This window comes from Gossypium arboreum, chromosome 10 (assembly GCF_025698485.1).
Source record: "Gossypium arboreum isolate Shixiya-1 chromosome 10, ASM2569848v2, whole genome shotgun sequence".
Taxonomy (NCBI): domain Eukaryota; kingdom Viridiplantae; phylum Streptophyta; class Magnoliopsida; order Malvales; family Malvaceae; genus Gossypium; species Gossypium arboreum.
The window spans coordinates 130,112,243-130,137,557 of NC_069079.1; the positions used below are offsets into that span (position 1 = coordinate 130,112,243).

A 25,315-nucleotide genomic window follows, 5' to 3' on the forward strand; every position below is an offset into this window, starting at 1 on the left:
TCCACTATAACTAGCTTACTTGAGTTGAGAAGGGTTATTTAAAAGTCGAGGATTGAACCCAAGGCGGAATGAGACAACTGGAGGCTGGAATCTACCAATAATAATTTTTTTTCCTTTAACTCTCTTTATTATTTTTATTATTTTTGTAATCACAATTTCAGTCAACTTTAGATTTTGTTTTTATTTTTTTATTTTTTTTCCAAATCAAATCTTTAATTTTGTTATTTTTTTTCTGTCACGCAGGTTTTCTTGGGCATGATTCTGCCTAGGATTTTGAGAAAGAAGCATTCGTATAATCCGGTCCCTGAGGTTCGACCTTACTTCCCCTTTATTGTTCTTTTTCATTATTTTGTAAGGAATATGATATTTTTGGTGCTCTCAATGACACATCAATAAGCTTCAAATGTTTTTTAATATATTTGTACTTTTGATTCCAAAAGGAAAAGGTTAAAAAAGAGAATAACAAAATAAAATAAAATAAACCAAAGGTTAGGTACAGAATTCTTAATTATCCAACTTCAATGCCTTTATTTATTCACTGCATTGTTGCATCATATGAATGGAATAATTGTAGGCTATTCTTTTCATGGGTTGAAGCTTTTGGGGTTATGTAAAGGACATCAATATTTGGGTTATTTAAAAAAAAGAAAAGGTATAGCATATATGGAGCATAAAATATTTGTGTTATTTTACATAAACCTGACAATGTAGGTTGAAAAATGAATCAACACAGTTGTTAAGCACTCATAAGAGAAATAATTTTGTTTATACCTTAGAAACCGCACTATCCATGAATTTCTTCATTTCAAAAATGTGCTGACAATCATAAAAAATAATAAGGCAGAGTAAAATGAATTAAAATGGCTTCTTTATTAAAATACATCAACTAGTTTTTTACTGCTTTGCAATTAGGTTTGAGATGTAGCAACAATCTGCTTCCCTTCTTTTGGATGAATAAAATTTACTTAGTAGATAACGTGATTGATAGAGAAAAGGGAGCTATGCTTTCAACTGCCTTCATTTTGATTCCACAAAAAAGTTATTTTTTATGGCACTTTGAAACCTCGTCCAATCATCTTATTTTTCCAATAAAGTGGAATCTGGTGGGCTGAATTATCATGAAAAATTCCACTATGTTTTTTTGGTGGAATCGGGTATATAAACTACAGTTGAATATATTTTAAATTAATTTTAAATTTTAATAATAATGTGAGTCATTCAATAATAATTAAAAATATGATAAGTTGTTTAATATTATTTTAAAATATAAATTATATAATTAAATTTGGACAATAAAAAAGATGGAAAAATAAGAAAAGATTATGTTGCAATATTATTAATATATTTTGTTGAGTAATTTTAACCATTTATTGGTCGGCTCTACACCCTAAAAATATTTTTTTAAATTAAGATGTTAGCTATCAGTGTCCCAGCAACCTCAAATTTTTTTTTTTAAAAAAATTACCACAACCCAAGCAAAACTCACTTGCTATATTTTTCTCTCTTTCGCTTCAATACTCTTCCATGGCTTCTTCTTCTTCTACTTATCATGTTTTCTTGAGCTTCAGAGGTGAAGACACGCGCCTTAATTTCACCACTCACTTACTTCAAGCTTTGAAAGACGAGGGACTTGATGTTTTCTTCGATGAAGAAAAACTGGAAAGGGGGGACCAGCTTTCACAAGCACTTTCTCGAGCAATTGCAGTCTCAAATATCTCAATCATCGTTTTGTCTGCAGATTATGCCTCTTCGAAATCATGCTTGGTTGAACTCTCTGACATCATGGACCGCTATAGCGTCGATCAACAAATTGTTCTTCCCATCTTTTACCATGTTAACCCCTCTGATGTGAAGAATATTGATGGGAGTTTTAAGAAATCCTTTGATGAGCATGAAACAAGGAGGTCAGTTGATGAAGTGAAACAATGGAAAACTGCTTTTGCTGAAGTTGGTAAATTAGAAGGGTGGCATATAGATGGAAGCATCTCGGATAGGTAACTATATTTGTTTCATCTCCTTATATTTGACTTATCTTTGTTTTGGATTTCATATATATACTTCTTCTATTATTTGCTAGGCCTGAAACCCAGTACATCAAGGGTATTGTTGCGTATGTTATGCAAAAGTTGATGAAGCATCAAGTTTTCTTAAGCTTAGGTGAAGACACACGCCTCAACTTCTCCAATCACCTAGTCAATGCTTTGGAAAAAGTAGGAATTAATGTCTTCCCCGATAACGAAACACTGAAAAAAGGAGAGAAACTTCCACCAACATATTCTCGAGCAATTTCGGCCTCAAATCTCTCAATCCTCGTTTTATCTAAAGCCTATGCTTCTTCAAAATCATGCTTAGGTGAACTTTCTGACATCATGGATCGCAAGCACAATCCCGCTGACAAACATATTGTTCTTCCCGTCTTTTACCATGTTGATCCTGCCGATGTGCGAAATGGTGGTGGGCATTTTAAGACATCCTTCGAAGAGCATGAATCGGAGCAACCAGCTGATAGAGTACAACAATGGAAAACTGCTTTTGCAGAGGTCGGTAAATTAAAAGGGTGGCATATAGAAGGAGGCAAATTTGACAGGTAACTATATTTTTCTCATCTTGTTATATTCAACTTATACTTGTTTTAGATTTCATATTTACTGGTTTATATTTTTTTTTCTAGACCTGAAACCCAGTACATTAAAGATGTTGTTGAATATGTTATAAAAAAGTTGTCGAATATTAAGTCTGGAAGTGCTTCTGAAGAATTGGTTGGAATAGATGATCAGAAAAGGACGATTTTGAAGCTGATTAAGGAAAAAGATTGTCGTGTATTAGGACTTTGGGGAATGGGTGGTCAAGGCAAAACAACCCTTGCTGAGGCTGTATATAAAAAAATCTCTTTAGAGTTTGAAAGTTGTTGCTTTCTCCAAAATGTTAGAGAGGAAATAGAAAAAAAGGGGAAGAAATCTTTACGAAATGAACTTCTTTCGAAATTATTGAACTCAAATGTTGATATAGACACCCCCTCCATAGGATCCACTTTTACTCAAGAGAGGCTAAACAATAAGAAAGTACTTGTTGTCCTTGATGATATTAGTGACCCAAACCAAATAGATTGTATGGGTGTTAAACATTTGGGCTCTGGAAGTAAAATCATTATAACATCTAGAGAGAAACAAGTGCTTAAGAGTGGAGGAGCTGACACAATACATGAGGTGAAGGCATTAAATAAGAATGATTCTCTTCAACTTTTTTCTACCTTTGCATTTAAGCAGTTGAATCCTGAAGTTGATTTTCGAGATCTATCATGCAAGTTTGTGGAGTACGCCCAAGGCAGTCCACTTGCTCTTAGAGTTTTGGGTTGTAATTTATGTGAAAGGACTATAAATGATTGGGAAAGTGAGATGGAGAAGCTAAGGGAATATTCCCACCCCGAAATTTTTGTGGTTTTGAAAAGTAGTTATGATGGGCTAGGTATGGTAGAGAAGAATATATTTCTTGACATTGCATGCTTCTTTAAAGGGGAACCCATAAAAAGAATAAAACATGTTCTAAGTGGTTGTTATCGGGGTGTAGAGTGTGGAATAAACAAATTGGTTGACAAATGCCTGATCAATGTCTCATCTTCATCTTCTACTTATAATGAAGGTATAATATCTATGCATGATGAAGGTATAATATCTATGCATGATGAAGATATAATATCTATGCATGATATGCTTGAAGAGTTGGGAAAAGATATTATTCGCCAAAAACCTAAAATCCCTGGAAAGTGCAGGAGGCTATGGAGTCATGAACACATTAAACGAGTGCTCGAATATAATCAAGTAAGCATTACTTGTATTTATATTCTTTTATTTTTTTTAATATGCTTTAATGAGATACTACCATGTGGTTCAACATCACTATATAAATCTATACATTTGATATTGCATCAAATATTTTCTCTTTTAATAATATTTTAAAAAATAAAATATTTATTGTCTTACTAAACACATAATGACCGATGTCTTAAGTATAATGTAAAATCTGGTCAAGGTTTATGGCTTAGTTAAATATATTATGCGTTGATTTGAAAAAAAAACACTTTTAGAATGGAATATCCATAAATTTCTCCATGCTCATATTTGATAAATTGATTTTTGTTATCAGGGGACGGATCGAATTCAAGGAATGAAGTTAAACATGTCACATATGGATAAACTACCATTATGCCCTTTTGTTTTTGAAAACATGACTAATCTTAAATATATCATCTTTCATTCTCCTAATATTTTGAGGTGGATAAATGTTAGGAAACCATATACAAATCAAGTTGATATTGTATCTCTTCCTGATGAGCTAAAGTATCTTCGATGGGATGATTACCCCTGTAAATCTTTATCATCAAGTTTTAATCCAAAAAACCTTGTGGTATTGAAATTACCATATGGAGACATGGAACAACTTTGGGATGGACATAAGGTATGTATACTTTTATAGTTTCTTCATTTGAGAATTTTTTTAAGAAAAGACTTTATAATTGATATAGGATTTAATTATATGATAACATATTTTTATTAAAATTTTTAAATATATATAGAATTTTATTCTATTTTCTAAACGAAACAACATCATTTCATCTTCATGGTGGGTGTATTAATACACCCAAAACATCAAATATAAATTTTATTTTGATAGTCTTAAAATAAGTAAATGATGCTCTAAATTAATGAAACTACTTTTGTTCTCATCATGTGCAGGATCTTGTTTATTTTTTTTATTTTTATTGCCTAAAGTAAGTAGATGATACTTAAAAGTGATATAATTATTTTTATATATTTTTCTTTTTGCACAGAACCTTGCTAATTTAAGGGAAATTGACGTTTCATATTGCAAGAATTTAAGGAAGATGCCTGATCTTTCAGGAGCCATCAACCTTGAGCTCCTTCGTTGCATTGGCTGTGAAAGTTTGGTTGAATTTTGGGATGAAGATGATCATATGGTATGTGTTTGCATATTTATTTCGAAAAAAATGATTTATAATTTGATATATCAAATATTTATATGACAACATTTTATTTAAAGTTTTTAAAAATAAATATAAAAATTTTATTTTATTTAGATAAATGACATCGTTTGATTTATTAATTGTGGGTGAATTTTCACGCCCTATATGTCAAATATAAATTTTTATTTTTTTATAGTATAATAATTATTTATTTTCTTTTCATTTTTACTGCTTAACATAAATAGTTGATGCTTAAAAGTAATACAATTAGTTTTTTCTATATAGGGCCTAGTTAATTTAAAGAAAATTCACTTTGGTGGGTGCGTGAATTTAAAGAAGATACCTAATTTTTCAAGAGCCATCAACCTTGAAATCCTTGATTGCTCTAACTGCAAAAGTTTGGTTGAACTTTGGAATGAAGATGATCATATGGTATGTGTTTTCATATTTATTTCGAAAAAAATGATTTATAATTTGATGTATCAAATATTTATATGATAACATTTTATTTAAAGTTTTTAAAAATAAATATAAAAGATTTTATTTTATTCAGATAAATGACATCGTTTGATTTATTAATTGTGGGTGAATTTTCACGCTGATATGTCAAATTTTATTTTTATAATATTATAATTATTTATTTTCTTTTTATTTTTTATTGCCTAACATAAATAGTTGATGCTTAAAAGTAATAAAATTATTTTTTCTATATAGGGCCTTGTTAATTTAAGAGAAATTCGCTTTGGTTGCTGCCTGAATTTAAGGAAAATACCTAATTTTTCAAGAGCCATCAACCTTGAAATCCTTGATTGCTCTGACTGCAAAAGTTTGGTTGAACTTTGGAAAGAAGATGATCATATGGTATGTGTTTTCATATTTATTTGAAAAAATGATTTATAATTTGATGTATCAAATATTTATATGATAACATTTATTTAAAGTTTTTAAAAATAAATATAAAATATTTTATTTTATTTAGATAAATGACATCGTTTGATCTGTCTTCACACTTGATATGTCAAATATAAATTTTAATTTTTATAGTATTATAATTACTTATTTTCTTTTCATTTTTACTGTCTAACATAAATAGTTGATGCTTAAAAGTAATATAAATATTTTTCTATACAGGCCTTGTTAATTTAAAGAAAATTCACTTTGGTGGGTGCGTGAATTTAAAGAAGATACCTAATTTTTCAAGAGCCATCAACCTTGAAATCCTTGATTGCTCTAACTGCAAAAGTTTGGTTGAACTTTGGAATGAAGATGATCATATGGTATGTGTTTTCATATTTATTTGAAAAAATAATTTATAATTTGATGTATCAAATATCATATGATAACATTTTATTTAAGGTTTTAAAAATAAATATAAAAGATTTTATTTTATTTAGATAAATGACATCATTTGATTTATTTTCACGCCCGATATGTCAAATATAAATTTTAATTTTTATATTATTATAATTATTTATTTTCTTTTCATTTTTACTGCCTAAAATAAATAATTGATGTTTAAAAGTAATACAATTATTTTTTGTATACAGGGCTTTGTTAATTTAAGACAAATTCGTTTTAGTGGGTGCGTAAATTTAAGGAAGATAATTAATCTTTCAGGAGCCATCAAACTTACACTCCTTGATTGCTATAACTGTGAAAGTTTGGTTGAACTTCCTTGCCTCAATCATTTGGCATCTCTTGCTAAGCTTGTACTTTATGGATGTTCTAGTCTCAAGAAGTTTCCTCAAGTCCCAATTCACTTTTATTCTTTAAATTTATCAGAAACCGGAATAGAAGAAGTGCCTGATTCAATTAATAATCTCCACGAACTTCGAACTTTGCTGTTGTGGAAGTCACAGGTAAAAAAAGTATCGACCAAGTTGGAATTCCTTCGTGAATTGGATCTTAGTGGTTGCCCAATTACAGAATTGCTTTTCGACTCTCCATGTAATCATCAGCACTTAAATATGAGTGGCTCAGCGGTAAAAAATGTATCGATCAAGTTGGAATCTCTTCGTTATCTGAATCTTAATGGTTGCCCAATGGTCGAATTACTCTCAGAGCTTCCACCGCATCTGGAAGTCTTGAGTGTAAATGACTGCAAATCGTTAGAAAAAGTATCCTTTGCAGATCAAAATTTAAATCAGTTTTGCATACACGATAAATTTTTGATGCAATTCCGTAATTGCTTCAACTTGAATCAAGAGTCAATTAAAAACATTGAGGCAAATGCCATGCTCAAAATTGGATCCCTAGCTATGAAATGGGCAGCGAGATATGGTAGGGTAAAACGGCCTGATAACTCTGGAAGTTTGCTTTGTTGTTTCCCAGGAAACAAAATTTCAGCAAATAAGTTCAAATGTCAGAGCATGAATTCTTCCTTAAGTTTGAAGATAGCCCCAAATGGGGGTAGTGGGAGTAGATTTTTGGTTTTTGCTATCTGCCTTGTGGCTGATCTCGCTTTCTGCAATGACGTTTTACTTCGATATATTTGTGAGTACCAACTTACAACTGCCGGTGGTGGCAATGGTGGAGGTGGTTGTGAAAGTTTCAGAAGTGAGATATCTCACTTCGTTCTTTATGAGCAAGGTAAGTACATGGATTATCACGTGTTTATTCTATCTAGCACCGACATGGTTATAGAAGACAAGAATTATGAGGAGGCATCATTCAAATTCTACATCGGACATTTTGGTTTTAGAACAGCAGGAGAAGAGTATATCAAGGTGGAGAGATGTGGTGTTCATGTATTTTACGTGGATAAAAAGAGTGATACAGATGCTACTGAAAAGAGAGTTGCTGGGAACAAAAGAAGCTTTAGCCATGATCGTGAAGAAGGGGATGGGGGACTTAAAAGATTGAAATAGTTTGTATTTCTTTCCATCTTTGGCTCTACTTTTGAGGACTTTCAACTTCTCCATTATGTCATCCAAATGCATAGGTAGGGGGTTTCATTTTCATCTCATTTTTTCATATAATCGTACATTTTTCAATTTTTTCATTTCATTTTTCATATTGCCATAGTTTTGTTTTCCACCATTGTTAATAGTAAATTTTTAACTTATAAATTAATGAAAGCAAATTAAGTGCTTTAATTAATTAAGACCGACAAGGATGAATCTAACTAGCTCTGCTTTATAAATTAGTTGTGTTTTAGAAGGTGCTTTACCATACTGAAACGTTGTAGTTCTACATTGTAAATGTTAAAAGCATAATTTATGAACATGAAAATTAGAAATTTGTTCAAAAGTTTGTGATTGTTGCTTATTATTATTAGTTTCTCATCTTCATTCCCCTGTCGTGTCTGTGTTCTTAAAATTTAGATATTAAAATTCATATATAATTCTTATTGACAGTTGACTTGTTATTGGTTGGTTTTTTTAATTCATAGAATCAATGGTGGACTCGATTCAGCTTCATTGTTTAGTTTCCAGCATTGGTGTCACCTGGTATCTCAATACTTGCTGCATTTTCCTTCAATGATATCTAGATTCATTAGAAAGATTAGTTATTTTTGCCACTGCTGAATTGGAGCTTTAGCCATATAAGGAGGAGCACCTGAACTGTAAGAGCTTCAATTTGTTTTGCTGAATGCTTGCTTTATACAAGTGTTTGAATTGATATTTGGTGACAATGCAAGTAATAAATGTAATACCCCTACCCGTATTCATTGCCGGAATAGGGTACGAGGCATTACCGGAGTTTACGAATTAATTTTTTTTTTTTTATATTCAATATAGCCCTTTTATAAATATCTAACCTTCCCTATAATATTAAATCGAGACCAATCCACATCAACCAAATCAATTCAACATATTTTTATGATAGATTCATGCATTTATATAAAATAACGTCATCACATATCTATAACCAGGTTTGTTAACCATACTAATGGCTAACTTTACATTCATTTCACGTTAACATTTACTTTGTTAGCTTATACATGCCATTGATTTCCAAAATAAAGTTTCTTTATATACCGAAATCCACGAGGTTGACAGTGTGATGTGTCTCCGACCAAATCCGACCTCCGAGCTCTTAACACTACAAAACAGGGAAAAAGGAAACGGGGTAAGCACTTTGTGCTTAGTAAGCTCATGTAACAAGAATTATACTTACCTAATATTTTCAATACAATATAATAAACATTCATATATCCATTCAATGCATTATTACCCTAACATGCACAAACTCAACATTCAAGTTAGTACAATAATTTCCATGTATCAATAATATATATATACCATGATTGATGTACTCATCAATACCATGATTTTCATTCCTTATTATTTTCATATTTATCCCGTTAAATTTATCGAATTTCGATGGATTTTCAGAGGTACACTTTTAGTGTACAATTCGGTCCGTCAATTCATATTCATGTGCACATTTCCATTTCGAGAGCACACTCCCGAACCTCAACCTTGCGGCGGGATTACCGGTCGAGCTAAATCCTCGCAATATAAACTCATAGAGTATTGTCGGGATTACGGTCCAGGCTAAATCCCAGCGACAATTACTCTAATGAGCTTGGATCTGAATTACCATCCAGGCTAAATTGAGACCCTAATTGGATTACCGTCCGGCTAAATCCATTTTACACATATTCTTCGGGAGGGCTATATCAGGATAGAATCACCCGTCCGGGCTAGATCCTTTTTACCGTCAATTCCTTTTCAGAAATCCATCGAATTTTCCTTTCATTCAAACGGGATTTCTTCCCATTTTATCAAATATATCAATGTTTCATTAATTTTCATACAATGAACACTCAAATCATATTCACATCAATAACATACAATCTCAAGCATTTAAGAATATAATTCAAGTTACACGAACTTACCTTGATACTTGATTGTAAACAGTAAAAATCTATTAATCCCGAACTTTTTCCTTTCCTCGATCTAGCTTCGTATTTGAATCTTCTGGATCTAAATAAATAAATTTAATTATCAATTTAATACATTTCATGTTCATATGCAACATTCTCTATAATTCAACTATTATTTATAGTTCATTCAAAGCTGTCTACTTGAGTCATAGTCACTAAATTATTTATAACTTGAGCTACGGAACTCGAAATTAAGATCCGTTAATTTTTCCTGAAACTAGACTCATATATATTTTTACCATAAAATTTTCAGAATTTTTGGTTTAGCCAATCAGTACAGTTTATTCTTCAAAGTCACCCCTATTCTGTTGTCTAACAGTTCTGACCCTTCTTCACTAAAAATAAATTATCTCTTTATACAGAATTCAAATGATGTTCTTGTTTATTTATATTAAAAATAGACTCATTCAGAATTATAGACATATAAATTTAAGTCCCTAATTATTTTTATTCAATTTTTTATAATTTCTCAAAGTTAGAACAGGGGAACCCGAATTCATTCTGACCTTGTCTCACAAAATTCATTATATCTCAAAATTTACAAATCCATTGCTTACAATATTTCTTCTATGAGAAACTAGACTCAATAAGCTTTAATTACATATTTTGTTCATCTTCTAATTCGATTCCTACAATTTTTGGTGATTTTTCAAAGTTAGTCTACTGCTGCTGTCCAAACTGTTTTAGTGCAAGCTGTTTATTACCATTTTTCTCCTAAGCTTTTAATAAATGATAATTTCGTCCCTACTCAATTAGCCTCTCAATTGAGCTGATTTTTCTCAATTAACATTTTATTCTATCACCTTAAACTAGTTTACAACCTTTAGGAATCAGAATTTCAGCAATAGACTTTAATTCCAAACATTTTCACAATTAGGTCCCAAAAATCAATTTCCATTGAAATTGCCTAATAAAATCATCTCATAAACAAATTAAAGCTTTAATTTCATTCTATTTCATCATAAAATTACAGAACTCAACCATGGTGACTTTAAATTTCATCCATGAAATCAAAACTAATGAATTTAATAGTAGGATCTAGTTGTAAAAGTCTTAGAAACACAAAATTACAAGAAAAGGCAAGGATTAACTCACTTGGTGCAAAAATTATGAAATACCAGCTTAGAGAACCCTCCTATGGCGTTTTTAGCTGCTGGAATTGAAGAGAAATGAAGAGAAATCTAGATATTTCCTATTTAGTCCTAGTTTTATTTAGTTAATTTTGCAATATTCCAATTTTACCCTTAATTTATCAATTTTTCTGCTGATTGCATACCCTTGCCGGCCAGCCCAAATAACTTTTGGGTCTAATTACCTTTTAAATCCTTTCTCATTAGACTAATAAGCTATTTAATCACTCTAGCAACTTTTACACTTATTACAATTCAGTCCTTTTCATTTAATTGACTACCCAAACATTAAAATTTCCTAACGAAATTTTAATACCACATTAATAACATTTCATAAATATTTATAAAATTATTTTTGACTCGGTTTTACGAGATAGAGGTCCCGATACCTTATTTTACCCAATTTCTTCAATAATTTCTTTTTCGAACTAATCACTAATTCGATAAAATTTTCCTATCAATATTTTCATACGATTTTCCTATCATATAAATTTTCAAGCAAAAATATTAAAATAAATTTTTCTTTAAATCGGATCTATGGTTACGAAACCATTGTTCCGATAACCTTGAATTTAGGCCATTACAACTCTCCCCCCCTTTTAAGGATTTTCGTCCTCGAAAATCTTACCAGTAAAGAGGTTTGGGTATTGTTTCCTCATTGCCTCCTCCGGTTCCCATGTTGCTTCCTCAATCCGTGCTTTTCCACAATACTTTCACCAAATTTATCTTTTTATTTCTAAGCTCTTTTGTCTCCGTGCCAATATCTTGACCGGTTCTTCACCGTAAGTCATATCCGGTTGAATCTCTACTTACATGAGAAATAACATGTGAAGGATCTGATCGATATCGTCGTAACATAGATACATGAAAAACATTATGGATTCTATCAAGTTCCGGTGGTAATGCCAATCGATAAGCGACCGGTCCAATTCTTTCTATGATTTCATAGGGCCCGATAAATCTTGGACTCAATTTACCCTTTCGACCGAATCGAAGAACTTTCTTCCAAGGAGACACTTTCAGAAATACCTTGTCACCGACTTGAAATTTAATCTCTTTTCGCTTAAGGTCGGCATATGATTTTTGACGATCGGAAGCTGCTTTTAGACTATCTCGAATAACCTTACGTTCGAGGAAGGGTTAACACCTTCGTAATGCCCAAAAATTGGTACCTAATTGATTATCAAGTGTCTTTAATGTCGAAAATTCAAAAATTTCAAGATGTAGTCCTCTTTAAAATATTTTAATTTTGAAAATTGGGATTCACTCGTATCAAAGTATTGACATTAAGTTAACCCTTTTTGGAAATTCCTATCTTGAAACCACAAAACGCTATATCCAATAAGTTAGGACATATTGCTTTGAAATTCCAAGATAGTGGCTTGGACTTGGAAAACTTTTAAAACTTAGAAGGGTACTTGATTATTCGAACTCAACGAGAAAAGTCACAACCCAATAAGTTAGGGCACTACTTTTCTCGAAGCTTCCAAACACCGAGCATTGCCTTTTTATTTTTATTTTTGAAAAATTTGAAGTCTCGTTTTTTTAAAAAAAAATCGATGCATGAAGGAGCATATTAACATAACATACGAGATAACATGTTACAATGATAGGAAAGTAAGAGCATAACGGCATAAAGATCATACACTAATCAACATATATAAGAAATAAAACATGATAATTTTAAATAAGAAAAATATACATAAAAGCAGAATACATATTAAAGAAGAAATAGGTAAAATCCTAAACATATAATTCAACATATATTTAATCATATGAATGATGCATGATATACAATATATCAATGTACATATATAAAAAATATTCATTTGAAAATAAAATATAAAAGTCTAAGATATAACATATAACATAACAATAATGCATTAATACTAAAGTAAAATAAATATTGTATAATAATAAAAACAAAAGTTTTAAAAATATATGTATAATATAAACAAATAATAAAATGTGATATTTAATAATAAATTTAAAATATAATATATAATAAAAATGTACTTATAAGCATAATAATTACATAAAAAATACAAAAGATATTGGTTTAGTAAAATAATGTATAGAATATAAAATATGCAAAAGAATTTATATTTATAATGAAATAATTATATAATATAAATAAAGATAAATATATAATACAAGTTTAAAACCTTTAATGATAATAATATATAGATAAAATGTATAAAAATATAAAATGACTTAATAATATATAAAATAATTATAATATATAATATAAAAGCATATATATAAAATAGTATATAATATATAATAAACATATAATATAATAATAATATATAAATAATGATGTAAAATAATAATAACTTGTGAAAAATAATATAAAATAAATAATAATAATATAAATAATATATAATAAAATAATTTTATAATATATAATATAAAAATAAGGTTAAAAATAAAACAAATAACAATATAATAAATATATATGGTTAAATTTGAAGTTCAATAAAAACTCAGGGCAAATTTAAAAGAAATAACAGTGAATTAAGGCCCTAATTAAAACGCGCGTAAAACAAGAGGGACTCATTGGGCAAATTGCCCTATTCCTCAAAACGGCAACGTTTCCCAGAATGTAATTTAACAACTGTCGAGACTAAATTGAAACAATTGTAAAATATTAGGGCCAAAATAAAAAATAAAATAATATGTAATTATAAATTAAAAGAGGCGAAAGGACCGATTGGGTAATTAACCCAATTCTAAAAAACACGCGGATCCTCCCCGGGTAATCGGGTCAATGCGCGGATCCTATGGCTTAATACGACACCGTTTTGAGCTTATTGAGTTAAGCAGAAACGATGTCGTTTCGAAGAGGCTATATAAGCCAACTTTGCAGCTTAAAGATCATTTTAACACTGGTCTTTAAAAAAACAAAAAAAAACTCTGCAGAGGGGAAGAGAGAGGTCCCAGCTCCGACCTCCGGCCACGGTGCAGTGTTTGCACACGCGCCTCACGCGCCGTCGTACACGATGGTCTGAAGGCTTAAAAACTTTCGTCCTTCCACGGGTAATCTTTCTTCCCTTAGATCCTTACTCATGCTGGTTAGAACAGTTCATATATATTCAAAATATAAGCACAAGATATGCGATGTAAATCACCTTTTGAGAGACTGTTGATATTTTTGAATGAATATCTGTGAATATATATTTCTATTTCGTAAGGAAAAAAAGTCCTTTTACAATGTTTGATTCAGGCTTTTATAGCCACTACTGTGATTTACATAAACTGGAAAGAAATCAAAGATTTCTTTCCATTTCTTGTCTGTTGTATCATATCTTTGATCGTGATCTGCTGAAATCTCTTTATTTTAGTTTCCTTTTTGTTCGCAAGTAACCCACGAGAATCTTGCTCAATCACTGATGTTTGCATGCTAATGTAGCCAACGCCAGATTCTGGCATGTCTTACGCGTTGATGATGGCGGTGATGAAAGCTTCGATGATGGCGGTGACAGTCCCGGCCTTGACTGCATTGATGGCCTCGATTCGGGGAGCTGGATAGATGCTCCCCGAAGCTTCCAGAATCCTTTACGGTGCGAGGAAAAAAGATGTTAGGAAGAAACCCTAGGGTTTGATGTGTGTTTGGGGCTCATTGGGCCTGCTAAGAATTTGGGCCATGGCTGTATTGGTGTATTGGAGTTCTTTATAATTGGCTATGGGGTTATTGGGTTTATTTGGGTTCTTTGGGTAGTACCGATGGGCTCTTTGGTAGGGTCTTGTAATTGGACTTTTTAAATGGACATTTTAATTTTTATATTCGGCTTTCAGCCCGGTCAAATTTGGGCTATTACAACGACATTTACAAGTCCATACGATACGTTTGCTTATCGTAGAATGCCTTTTGGATTATGTAATGCTCATGCTACTTTTCAGCGCTGCATGATGGCCATTTTTGACGAACTCGTAGAAGATATCATGGAGGTATTTATGGATTATTTCTCGGTATTCTGTAACTATTTCCATCTTTGCCTTAAAAATTTAAAACTAGTTTTAATAAGATGTGAGGAAACGAACCTTGTGCTTAACTGGGAAAAATGTCACTTTATGGTTCAAAAAGGTATTGTGTTAGGACATAAAATTTCTAGTAAAGAGATTGAGGTTGATAAATCTAAAATTGAAACCATTGAAAAACTACCTTCCCCTAGTTCGGTTAAGGCTATTAGAAGCTTTTTAGGACATGCTGGGTTTTATAGAAGATTTATTAAAGACTTTTCTAAAATAGCTAAGCCTTTGACTAAATTACTAGAAAAAGATGCGCCTTTTAATTTTGATTAGGAATGTTTAGAAGCGTTTAATACTTTAAAGGATAAATTGATTAATGCTCCAATTATAATTGCACCTGATTGGAATTCACCTTTCGAACTAATGTGTGATGCGAGTGATTTTACAATAGGTGCAGTTTTGGGACAGCGAAAAGACAAACATTTTTAACCTATCTATTATGTTAGCAAAACTTTGACAGCCGCACAAGAAAACTACACCACCACGGAGAAAGAGCTGCTAGCTGTGGTTTTTGCATTCGATAAATTTAGGCCATATCTAATATTGTCTAGAGTTTTCGTTTATACTGACCATTCTGCTCTTCGCTACCTTTTAACTAAGACTGATGCAAACCCTCGACTTATTCGATGGATTCTGTTATTGCAGGAATTTGACTTGGAGATTCAGGATAAGAAAGGAGCTGAAAACCTCGAGGCTGATCATCTTTCCAAACTTGAAAATTCAAATACCAAAGAGCTAGATGAAGTTGAAATAAATGACTCGTTCCCTGAAGAACAATTTTTTGCTATATCTGATTCTGAGGTACATTGGTTTGCAAACATTGCAAATTTTTTAGCCGCTAACATTATCCCAAAAGGGTTGACACATCAGCAAAAGAAGCAATTCTTTACTGACGTGAAAAACTACTTTTGGGAAGACCCTTTTCTTTTTTGTATATGTGCAGATCAAGTCATTAGGAGATGAGTTGCAAGGTCAGAAGCATTGAAGATCTTGGAACATTGCCACTCAGAACTGACTGGAGGACATTACAGTGGAACTAAGACTGCACATAAAACGCTTGAATTAGGTTTTTATTGGCTCACGCTATTCAAAGAAGCCAACAGGTATGTTACTTCCCATGATAAATGCCAACGGACAGGTAATATCTCCAAATGTGATGAAATGCCTCAAACATATATGCTTTCATGTGAAATATTTGATGTTTGGGGTATCAACTTCATGGGTCCATTCCCTAGTTCATTTGGAAATAAATTCAAACTTTTTTGTAGCTGTTGATTATATGTCCAAATGGGTAGAAGCCCAAGCTTTACCTACTAATGATGCTAGAGTGGTAGTACGATCCCTTAAGAAACTCTTCTCTCGATTTGGAACACCTAGAGCAATTATCAGTGATAGGGGTACTTATTTTTGTAACGCCCAATTTGATAAGACCCTTAAGAAATATGGAGTTCACCACAAAACAACTACCCCTTACCATCCTCAAACTACTGGACAAGTCAAAGTAGTAAATCAAGAGCTTAAACGTATCTTAGAAAAGAAAGTAGAATCAAACAGGAAGGATTGGGCGATGAAAGTAGATGATGCTTTATGGGCTTATAGAACTGCTTTTAAGACCCCTATAGGAACATCACCTTACAGACTTGTTCATGGAAAAATTTGTCATCTACCATTTGAGTTAGAACACAAGGCATTCTGGGTTATAAAATTTCTAAACTTTAATCCCAAACTTGTAGGTGAGAACAGGTTGATGCAATTGAACGAGTTAGATGAGTTGCGAACCAATGCATACGAGAACTCACGCTTATACAAAGAAGCAACAAAGCGCCACCATGATGCTCATTTAAGGCAACGCAAGCAATTCGAAGTTGGAGATCTTGTCCTGTTATATAACTCGAGGCTCAAATTGTTTCCTAGGAAGCTTAAATCACGATGGTTAGGTCCTTTCATAGTCCAAATTGTCTTTCCATGTGGCACAGTAAAGGTAAATCACCCAGCACAAGGCACTTTCAAGGTAAATGAACATCATCTCAAACTTTATAACAGTGAGAATTTTAAAGATAATAGAAAGGAGCTACGGCTCCATGAACTTCTCTGAATATACCCACAAGGTAGATTCGAGCTTAGACTCTAAATAAGTGCTTCTCGGGAGGCAATCCGAGCAATAACCCCACTAAATAACTTAGTTCATTTTTTTCTTTTTTGTTTTACAATCTAATTGCAAGTATACTTGGCACACATGGCTTCGCACACGGCTGTGCTTGATGCCATGGGACCCCCACGGACAGGAGACATGGGCGTGGCCACGGCCATGCTTAAACGGGACAAATATCTTTCCCAAGATAGGATGGAACACGGGCTGCGATAAATAGCCATGGCCGTGCGACACGGCCGTGTGAGCCACATAGTTACGAGACACGGGCGTGTCCTTGACTGTGGTCAAACTGCACCTTAATTTCCAAAAATATCAACAGAGACACGGCCTACGATAAATTCATACGGTCATTCATAGTGGCCGTAGGAGACACACGACCTTCAACACAGGTGAGCTCGAGACCGTCGCAAGCTTGCCCAAATATCAAAACATTCAATGAAGTCAGAATAGAGTACGGGCTTATGCCACGGCCGTGTTTTTAGGCTGTGTGCAATACTGATTGACTGACACGGGCGTGTTGGACCTCACACAGACGTGAGAGAAACAAAGGGAGCACCACATGGCTGTGCGATATAGCCGTGTGGGCCACACGGCCTAGACACATGGGCATGCTCGTAGGCCGTGTGTGATACTAACTTGAAACATTAACCTATAAGCATAAACCATGAACATGGGCATGGAGAATCCAACACAGACGTGGTAGAAGTGAACGAACATCCGTGCGCACCACATGGGCATGTCGAAGAGCCCGTGTGTGAACCTGTCCATGATTTCACGAAAAACACGGGCTGAGAGACTACCACACAAGAGTGGGCCACGGTTGTGTGGCCCAAAACGGGGCTTACACGATCGTACCCCCTTTTAAATTACCCTCTAACCCTAATTTTCTTCCTATCCTCTTTAATATTCATCATATGATTCCTCTAGCCATCCTTTTTACTCATTTCTTTTTCTTCATCTTTCTTTCCCTTTTTCCCCTTTTCACTATTTAAACAGCTATCCTTTACCCACAACTCCCTTTTTTCCTTTCTTTTCACTTCCTCCTTCACTTCCCTCTTCAAACTCCTTTTCCCCAAACAACCCCAGCCGATTGACCAAAACCTCCACGCCCCATCGTCACACCAGCACCACCGCCGTCGTCGTTGAACCCACGCCTCCGTTGCGCCACTTCTTTCTCCCAGTCGACCCACCACTGACCCTCATCGGTTACACCTTATATCATCCTCTTCTTTTCTTTAATTTCTTTATTTTATTTTAATTTTATTTTTATCTCTCTTTTATTAATCCTTTATTTATTTACATTTATTTTCACTTGATTATGTGATTCTTATTTAGTTTAGCCAATTATTCTTATTGATTTTATTAGTTTGAGATTCATTGCCATGTTTTAGTCTACTATACTGCTTATAGGATCATCCTTACTCACTATTAGGTGCTTTGAATTTTTAGTTTAGTTTAGTTTAGTAACCTTTTATTGTGGCTAATTTAATTAGTATACTGATGGCTTAGGTAATAGCACATATAGGACTCGATTCTATAGTTTGATCATTTTTCTTCTTAGTATTTATTTTCTCACACATTTACTCCTTTCCACATATCCTATCCTACGATGTAGTTGATTGATATTCTAAATTTAGTCATATCATTGTTCTATCTTTTTCGGTACACCATGACAAATACTCATGGGAAAAAGACTTCCGTCCCCGCCTCAAAAAAGTGAAAAGGAGCAGCATCCTTCTCGGGTCCTACCACCGAGATACGACACCCATTCCTCCAATTCCCACCAGGAAACCAAGAAGAATTATTTTAGATTCTACATGCCCAACCTCTTGGCATGGGCCGTTGCATCGATTGGGCCGCACTAGAACAGGTCTACCTAGCTGACTCGGTTTGGGCCCTTCTAGCCATTGCTTCATGGGACCGATTCTTTGACATCATTGAGCCGACATATCTAGAATTCACCTTGGAACTAGGCTTTACTTTCTAGTTACAAATGATGATGGCGGAGCACGACGACCCAAGAACAGTTCAATTCTGCCTTGGCGGTCTAGTACGTCAGTTGAGTGTCCCCGAATTTGGAGCTGCCTTGGGATTCTATATGGACGAGTTCATGGACATTGACATCTTTCCCAACCTCCACCGTCACATTCATCGTTCACCTTCTATGTGCTGGAACGACCTCCAACCTGCTACAGGTATTTATAATCCTAGTTGTTCAAAGGCATCGGCACTACCTCCAGCTCTGTGCTATCTCCATGCACTTTTAGCACACACATTAATGGGGAGGCGAAAGAGCACTGGCGTCGTCAACACTCACGACGCATACTTCCTGTAGAGCATGAGGAGAGGGCACATCTTTGATCTCGTGTACTTCGTCGCCCTTGCTATTACTATCAGACAGAACGACATCGAAAATGAGTCATCAGTATCGGCCCATATGTGACTCGTCTAGCTCGATATTTTGGGCTTCTGAATACAGTAGCACAATCTTCATCGCTTACTCTCATTGGCCAGATGTCCCCACAAGACATCCAAAGTATGTTCCATATGCGAATGATTGAGCGTCGGCGTGGGTTCAACCCTCCTCAGTATCGACTTGCACGAGCCACCGATGAGGATGAAGACGAGCATATTCCTGATGATATCCCTCCAATTTAGGACGAGCCACCTTTTCAGCCACCACCGAGACATCGGCCAGTTCATGCGGCTGCTTCATTGTCTGAAGTTTCAGACCACCTTCATCGCTTTGAGCAATATTGCTCTCAGCGACTCGACAGCATCAAGGCAACTTTACAACAAATCTGCCAACATTTTCACATATCACCTCCAGCACCACCACCTCAAGATCCAGTTGTCAATGAGGACTTTTAAGTCCATTTAATTTTTAAATTGTTTTTCTTTTTATTTTCTTTTTATTTTTGCATTTCTTTTGGACTTTATTTATCATTTTCTTCCAAGACTTTTATTAGTTTAATTTGAATCTTATTTTATCTAGTTATTTCATTATTACTAACTATAACAACCCTATAAATATAAATCCCTTAAACATTACTGATGGCATTGTAGTTTCAAAAGGTTTAGTTGATGGGAGCTACTCAGGAATAAACAAACACTCCTCCACGACTACCATGTCCTGCTCGACCATGACCATAGTCACCACGACACTGACCACCACGATAACCTCTTCGCTGGGCACTGTGGTTGTGGAACCCAACCTCTACCACCACCTTCACCTCTGTCTACATGTTACATGCATATCACTTTCAATGCCTCTAAACCTGTTTCCGCTTTTTCAAGGAGTACATTCAAATTCAGGGTAGTTTCGCTTCTCTCCCTCTCATGATATACTGCTTATATTGCTATTATCTATCTTTGTACATTTAGGATAATGTACATCTTAAGTGTGGGGAGGTTATTTATATGACCATCAGAAAATCCCTGAATTTTTATCTTTTTCTCAAATAATTTTCTCATATCATTATTAGAGTGAATTCTAATTGATTTATGATTTTTATTGATATGTTTTGAATTAAATCATAAGGTACTTGTGCATTGACTGTTTAAACTTTAAGACATTAGAGAATCAAGCATGATAAGTTGACTTTTGAGAATTAAATTACTAGGTTGTTTCCTTGAATTGAGGTATTATCTTGAAGTTTTGAATTTATAGGATTGACATCAAATACCCATAATTTTCGTGAGATCTTGAGCCTTTTAAAGAGCATATATCTTTCTTGCTCACTAATTTTATTGGTTATGAGAGTGTTAACATTGATTTGTTATTCTAGAAGTTGCTTTGATTATGTATGTCAAGACCATACCTTTGATTTGATATACGAAAATAATAAAGGCACTTAGGTTATAAGCCACTTACCCCACAAAAAGCCTACCCATATAATTAACCCCTAGTGAACTCCTTTGGGCCTTGACTATTATTTCTTGATTTTCCCCTTAATAATAACCCACAACTTAGCCCTTTTTTATTTATTTAGAATTTTCCCTTTTTCATTGACTCCTTTTTATCGAGATTTGATTTAATTAGTTACCTAATTATTTTCGTTCATTGCAGTTGCTGAATTTTTCCTTATGATGTATTCTCCATATTTATTCTTAGTCTTAAAAAAAAAACCTATAGTCATATTCATTCAATTACATATTGTTATAAGGAGCTTGGTTAAGTATAGTTATTATATTGAGAAAAAGCTCACATCATATGCTTTAGATAGTTCGAATTCTGGCACTTTTTGTAATTCAACAATTAACTCCATACTTCTAAGTTTGGTAACTTATTTAAATTAATCTCAATTCTAACCCTCTTTTTCAGCATTTATCCACACCTTTAACCCAAGCCCCATTACAACCCTGTTAAAGACCTTTTGATTTGTGTATCATCTCATTTATAGTGGTGGAGTTTGATTTTCATGCAAGCTTATGGTAATAACTTTTCATGTCTGACTATTGAGTGCTTGATTGTTAAACCTTAAACACCTTGAGTGATTTGAGTGAATCTTTAGTGAGAATGTCACCCTTGTCAATTTGGAATTAAATATAACTACTTAGATAAAGGGGGATGCCTATGATTTTATGATTAAAATGCTCAATTTGGATTGTTTGAAAACGTTAATGTTATTATAGTTAAACTCTTGATGTATGACTACTTGTAGATTATTTCGAATGTTATTGACAAGAATCATAAGTTGAGAATGATTTAGTTTAATTGTGAGTTAAGGATTTTGCTTGAGGATAAGTAAATGCTTAAGTGTGGGGATATTTGATAAACCATAATATATACATATTTTTACCCTACGCTTGGCATATTTATGGATGAATTCTCCTTGATTTTATTGAATTCGATGCTCCTAATCCTTCAAATTCATGTTTTATACTCAGGAAAGGTTAGGAGAGCAAAAAGAGTGAGAAACGGGCCAAAAACGGACCAAATGGGCCTAAAACAGTGTTTCACATGGGTAATCCACACGACCGTGTGTAACACACTGGTAGACCACACACCCGTGTGTAATGGCCGTGTTGACATTAATCCAAGTTAGAATCGCACACGGCCTGAGCACCTTCACACGGGCATGGCACACGGTCGTGTCCCTATCAAGCCCAAGTCTAGATCTACTCGGAAAAGGCTAATTTTGGGCATTTGAAAGTCTATTTAAACATCATAGAGGAGGATTAGAGGGGCACGCAGAGTTGGAAGCAGAAAATACCTAAGGACAACCATCAGAATCATCTCGGAAGCGAGGACCTACATCAAGACTGAAGATTTCCATCCAAATTCCTAGAAGTTCTTTGGGGTTTTCTTTATGTTCTGTTGTTTTCCATACTTTGAGATGTTTTCCATTAGTATGAACTAAACTCCCTAAATACCTAAGGGAGATGCAACCTATGACGAATCTTATTACTATTTGAATTGTATTCTTAATTGTGAGTTCTAAATTCTTATTTTAATATTCCAAGGTATTAATTCAGGTTTTGACGTGCTTATTCAGTGGAGAAAAAGTCCCTGTTTAAGAGTAGATCATTCATAATTAAGCGGAGTTGAATGCAATTCTAGAGATAGGATGACATAAATCTACCAAGTCAAATCTAATAAGGGAATCCATAGATCGAGTTAATGCGAGAATAGGGGTTTTAATTAGAAAGAGATTTCAATTAATCAACCTAGAGTCAGTTATTCTTAGTCTCGAGAGAGATATTAACATAAATTAAGGATTTCTACAGATTAAGCTAAGTGAATAAATTATCTAATTCAGAAGTAATAAGTGAAGTCTAGGTGGATTCTTCCTTGGGCATTGTCTTCTCCATCGGTTTTTCCTAAAATATTTTCCAAACTTTCATCTTTGTCGTAATCTTAGTTAATAAAATAATTAGTTTTAGTTTAAAAACACACTTTAATTCTTAGGCTAGATAATAAAAAGATAGTAATTACTAGTACTTTTAGTCTTCGTGGATATGATATTCACAGTCTCACTACGACTATACTATTGTTCGATAGGTGCGCTTGCCTTAGTCAAATTTTTAGTTAGTTTTACGACCATCAATCACTTTAAAAAAATTAAATAATAAACTTAAAGATGTCTCAAATTGATAACATACAATTATGTCCTACTATTTTATAGAACACGCATAACCTTAGATATTTATGGAGGGTTTGAACATGGAGTAAGAAGATATTTCCTAATGAGTTAAGGTATAACATAGGAACCACTCAAGGATCTATCAGAGTTAGTTAAATATCTAATGCATTGCTTTAAAAAGTGGTGTGTCGTTGAAAGCACCAAATTTAAGTTGGAATTTTACAGAGGAGTTGACTCACCAATGCCTCTAAACTTGAAGTTGTCAAAGAATGATGGTGAAAAAATCTGTGATCCTTCTATTTACAGAAGCATAGTTGGAAGTTCACTTTACTTGACTACAACAACACCTGATTTAATATTCCCTACAACATTATTATCGAGGTTTATGAGTTCACCTTCTGATGTTCATTTGGGAGTTGCCAAGAGGGTTCTCAGGTATGTGAAGGGCACAACAAGTGAATGGCTGGATTATTTAAAGGTAGGAAATGTGAAGTTGATTGGATATTCTGACAGAGATTGGGCAGGGAGTTTGGATGACATGAAGAGCATTCAGGTATTTTTTAACCTTGGCTCAAGAGCAATCTATTCGAGTTCCAAGAAGCAACAAGTTGTGGCTCAATCAACTGCAGAAGCAAAATATAATGTTGCTGCTGCAAACCAAGCAATTTGGTTGAGAAATTTACTTTCTGATCTTGGTTTTAAGCAAGAAAGTGCTATTATTCTTTTGTGTGATAAAAAGTTAGCTATTGCCATTGTTGAAAATTCAGTTTAGCATGGTAGAACAAAGCACATCAATGTGAAGTTTCATGCCATTCGTAAGGCTAAGAAAAATTTGCTGATTAAGATGGAATTTTGTTCTTCTGAGATACAGGTTGCTGATTTGATGACAGTCTCTTTCATGGGATAAAATTTCTTTCCTTAAGCATGAGCTTGGTATGTCCAATATGAACCTCAAGGTGGAGTGTTGATGTATTTTGAGTTTGATATTAGAATTTAAAATATATGTTTTGTGAGTCAGTTGCTTTAGGCTTTTAGTATTTGGCTGCAATAAGTTTTTCTGATGTAAGTTTCTTTGACTTATGTTTTACGTTTTATTTTGCTTAAGTGGTAAGCAGGTGTAAAGTTTTTTGTGAGAAGTTGAACAGACAAGGAACCTCTCCATTATTCACAAAATTTTGTTTTTCTTTTCTCTCTTCTTCTCTTCATCTCTTTTTAACCATAACTAACACCAACAAATGAAATTCATGAATGGCAACACAACATGTTTTGCTCTATTTTTAATTGAAAGGATACAATATTGGAATTGGTAATCATTGATTTAAGTCACCAAACTGAGACTTGTTGGAGGAGATATCAACTTGCGAGAATCGACAATCACTAACTTAATCTCAAATATTTGACTATTCTACCCCCTTATGCTTTTCCTATAATTTCGGATTTTATCCAATTGGTTCATACATTTTGTTTTTCATAATTAACAATTTCCAATAACTATTTTTTATTCATTGTGATATTTCTAGCCTTCCTTTTACCTGATTTATCAAAATAAATACAGAATTTGGCAGAGTTGCTGGAATAAAGAGATGGAGGTGGATGTTATTTCAATGCCAACCCTATCACACTTTTCATTCTCAAGATGGATTAATGAGCTTTTATGTTTATCCCATGGTGGAACCCAACAAAAACACTATCAACTTCAATGTCAAGTGTTAATTACATGGTAGAGTCATTTGACTTGATTATCACATCGATCTGGCGAAACTTGAATCGATTTTCTTTTTCCAAGATTATCGAGACTGAACTTTGATTTTTACTCTGCTTTTGGATTGAAAGGATGCAATATTGGAATTGGTAATCAGTGATTTAGTGAGAAGAATTGAGTATTTTATTTACCGATAAATTCAAAACTTGAATCTTAGCATTGACAATCATTTTATCTCTAATCCTAAATTATGATATACTATATAAGAAAAACACAAATTATATTATAGCAAATAGGGCAATACTTAAATGTGGTTATTTTATAGTATAACAATGACAGTC

At 33.4% G+C, this 25,315-nt stretch overlaps 3 protein-coding genes across 3 annotated transcripts; all 3 read left to right on the forward strand.

Annotated features, from left to right (window-relative positions):
• Positions 1-1,409: 1,409 nt before the first annotated feature.
• On the forward strand, positions 1,410-5,866 carry LOC108471773 (disease resistance protein RUN1-like). The gene is made up of 6 exons (XM_053020380.1): positions 1,410-1,994; positions 2,078-2,587; positions 2,672-3,818; positions 4,144-4,455; positions 4,829-4,975; positions 5,696-5,866. Exons 1-6 carry the CDS (start codon positions 1,525-1,527, stop codon positions 5,864-5,866), a joined length of 2,757 nt encoding a protein of 918 aa, XP_052876340.1. The 5' UTR covers positions 1,410-1,524.
• A 98-nt stretch (positions 5,867-5,964) lies between these two features.
• LOC128282222 (disease resistance-like protein DSC1) lies at positions 5,965-8,695 on the forward strand. Its single transcript, XM_053020381.1, has 4 exons — positions 5,965-5,998; positions 6,113-6,258; positions 6,529-7,922; positions 8,373-8,695. The coding sequence occupies exons 1-3, from the start codon at positions 5,965-5,967 to the stop codon at positions 7,846-7,848; spliced, it is 1,500 nt and encodes a 499-aa protein (XP_052876341.1). The 3' UTR covers positions 7,849-7,922; positions 8,373-8,695.
• Positions 8,696-23,513: 14,818 nt separating this feature from the next.
• On the forward strand, positions 23,514-24,044 carry LOC108471772 (secreted RxLR effector protein 161-like). Its single transcript, XM_017773342.1, has one exon. It carries the CDS (start codon positions 23,514-23,516, stop codon positions 24,042-24,044), a length of 531 nt encoding a protein of 176 aa, XP_017628831.1.
• Positions 24,045-25,315: the final 1,271 nt, after the last annotated feature.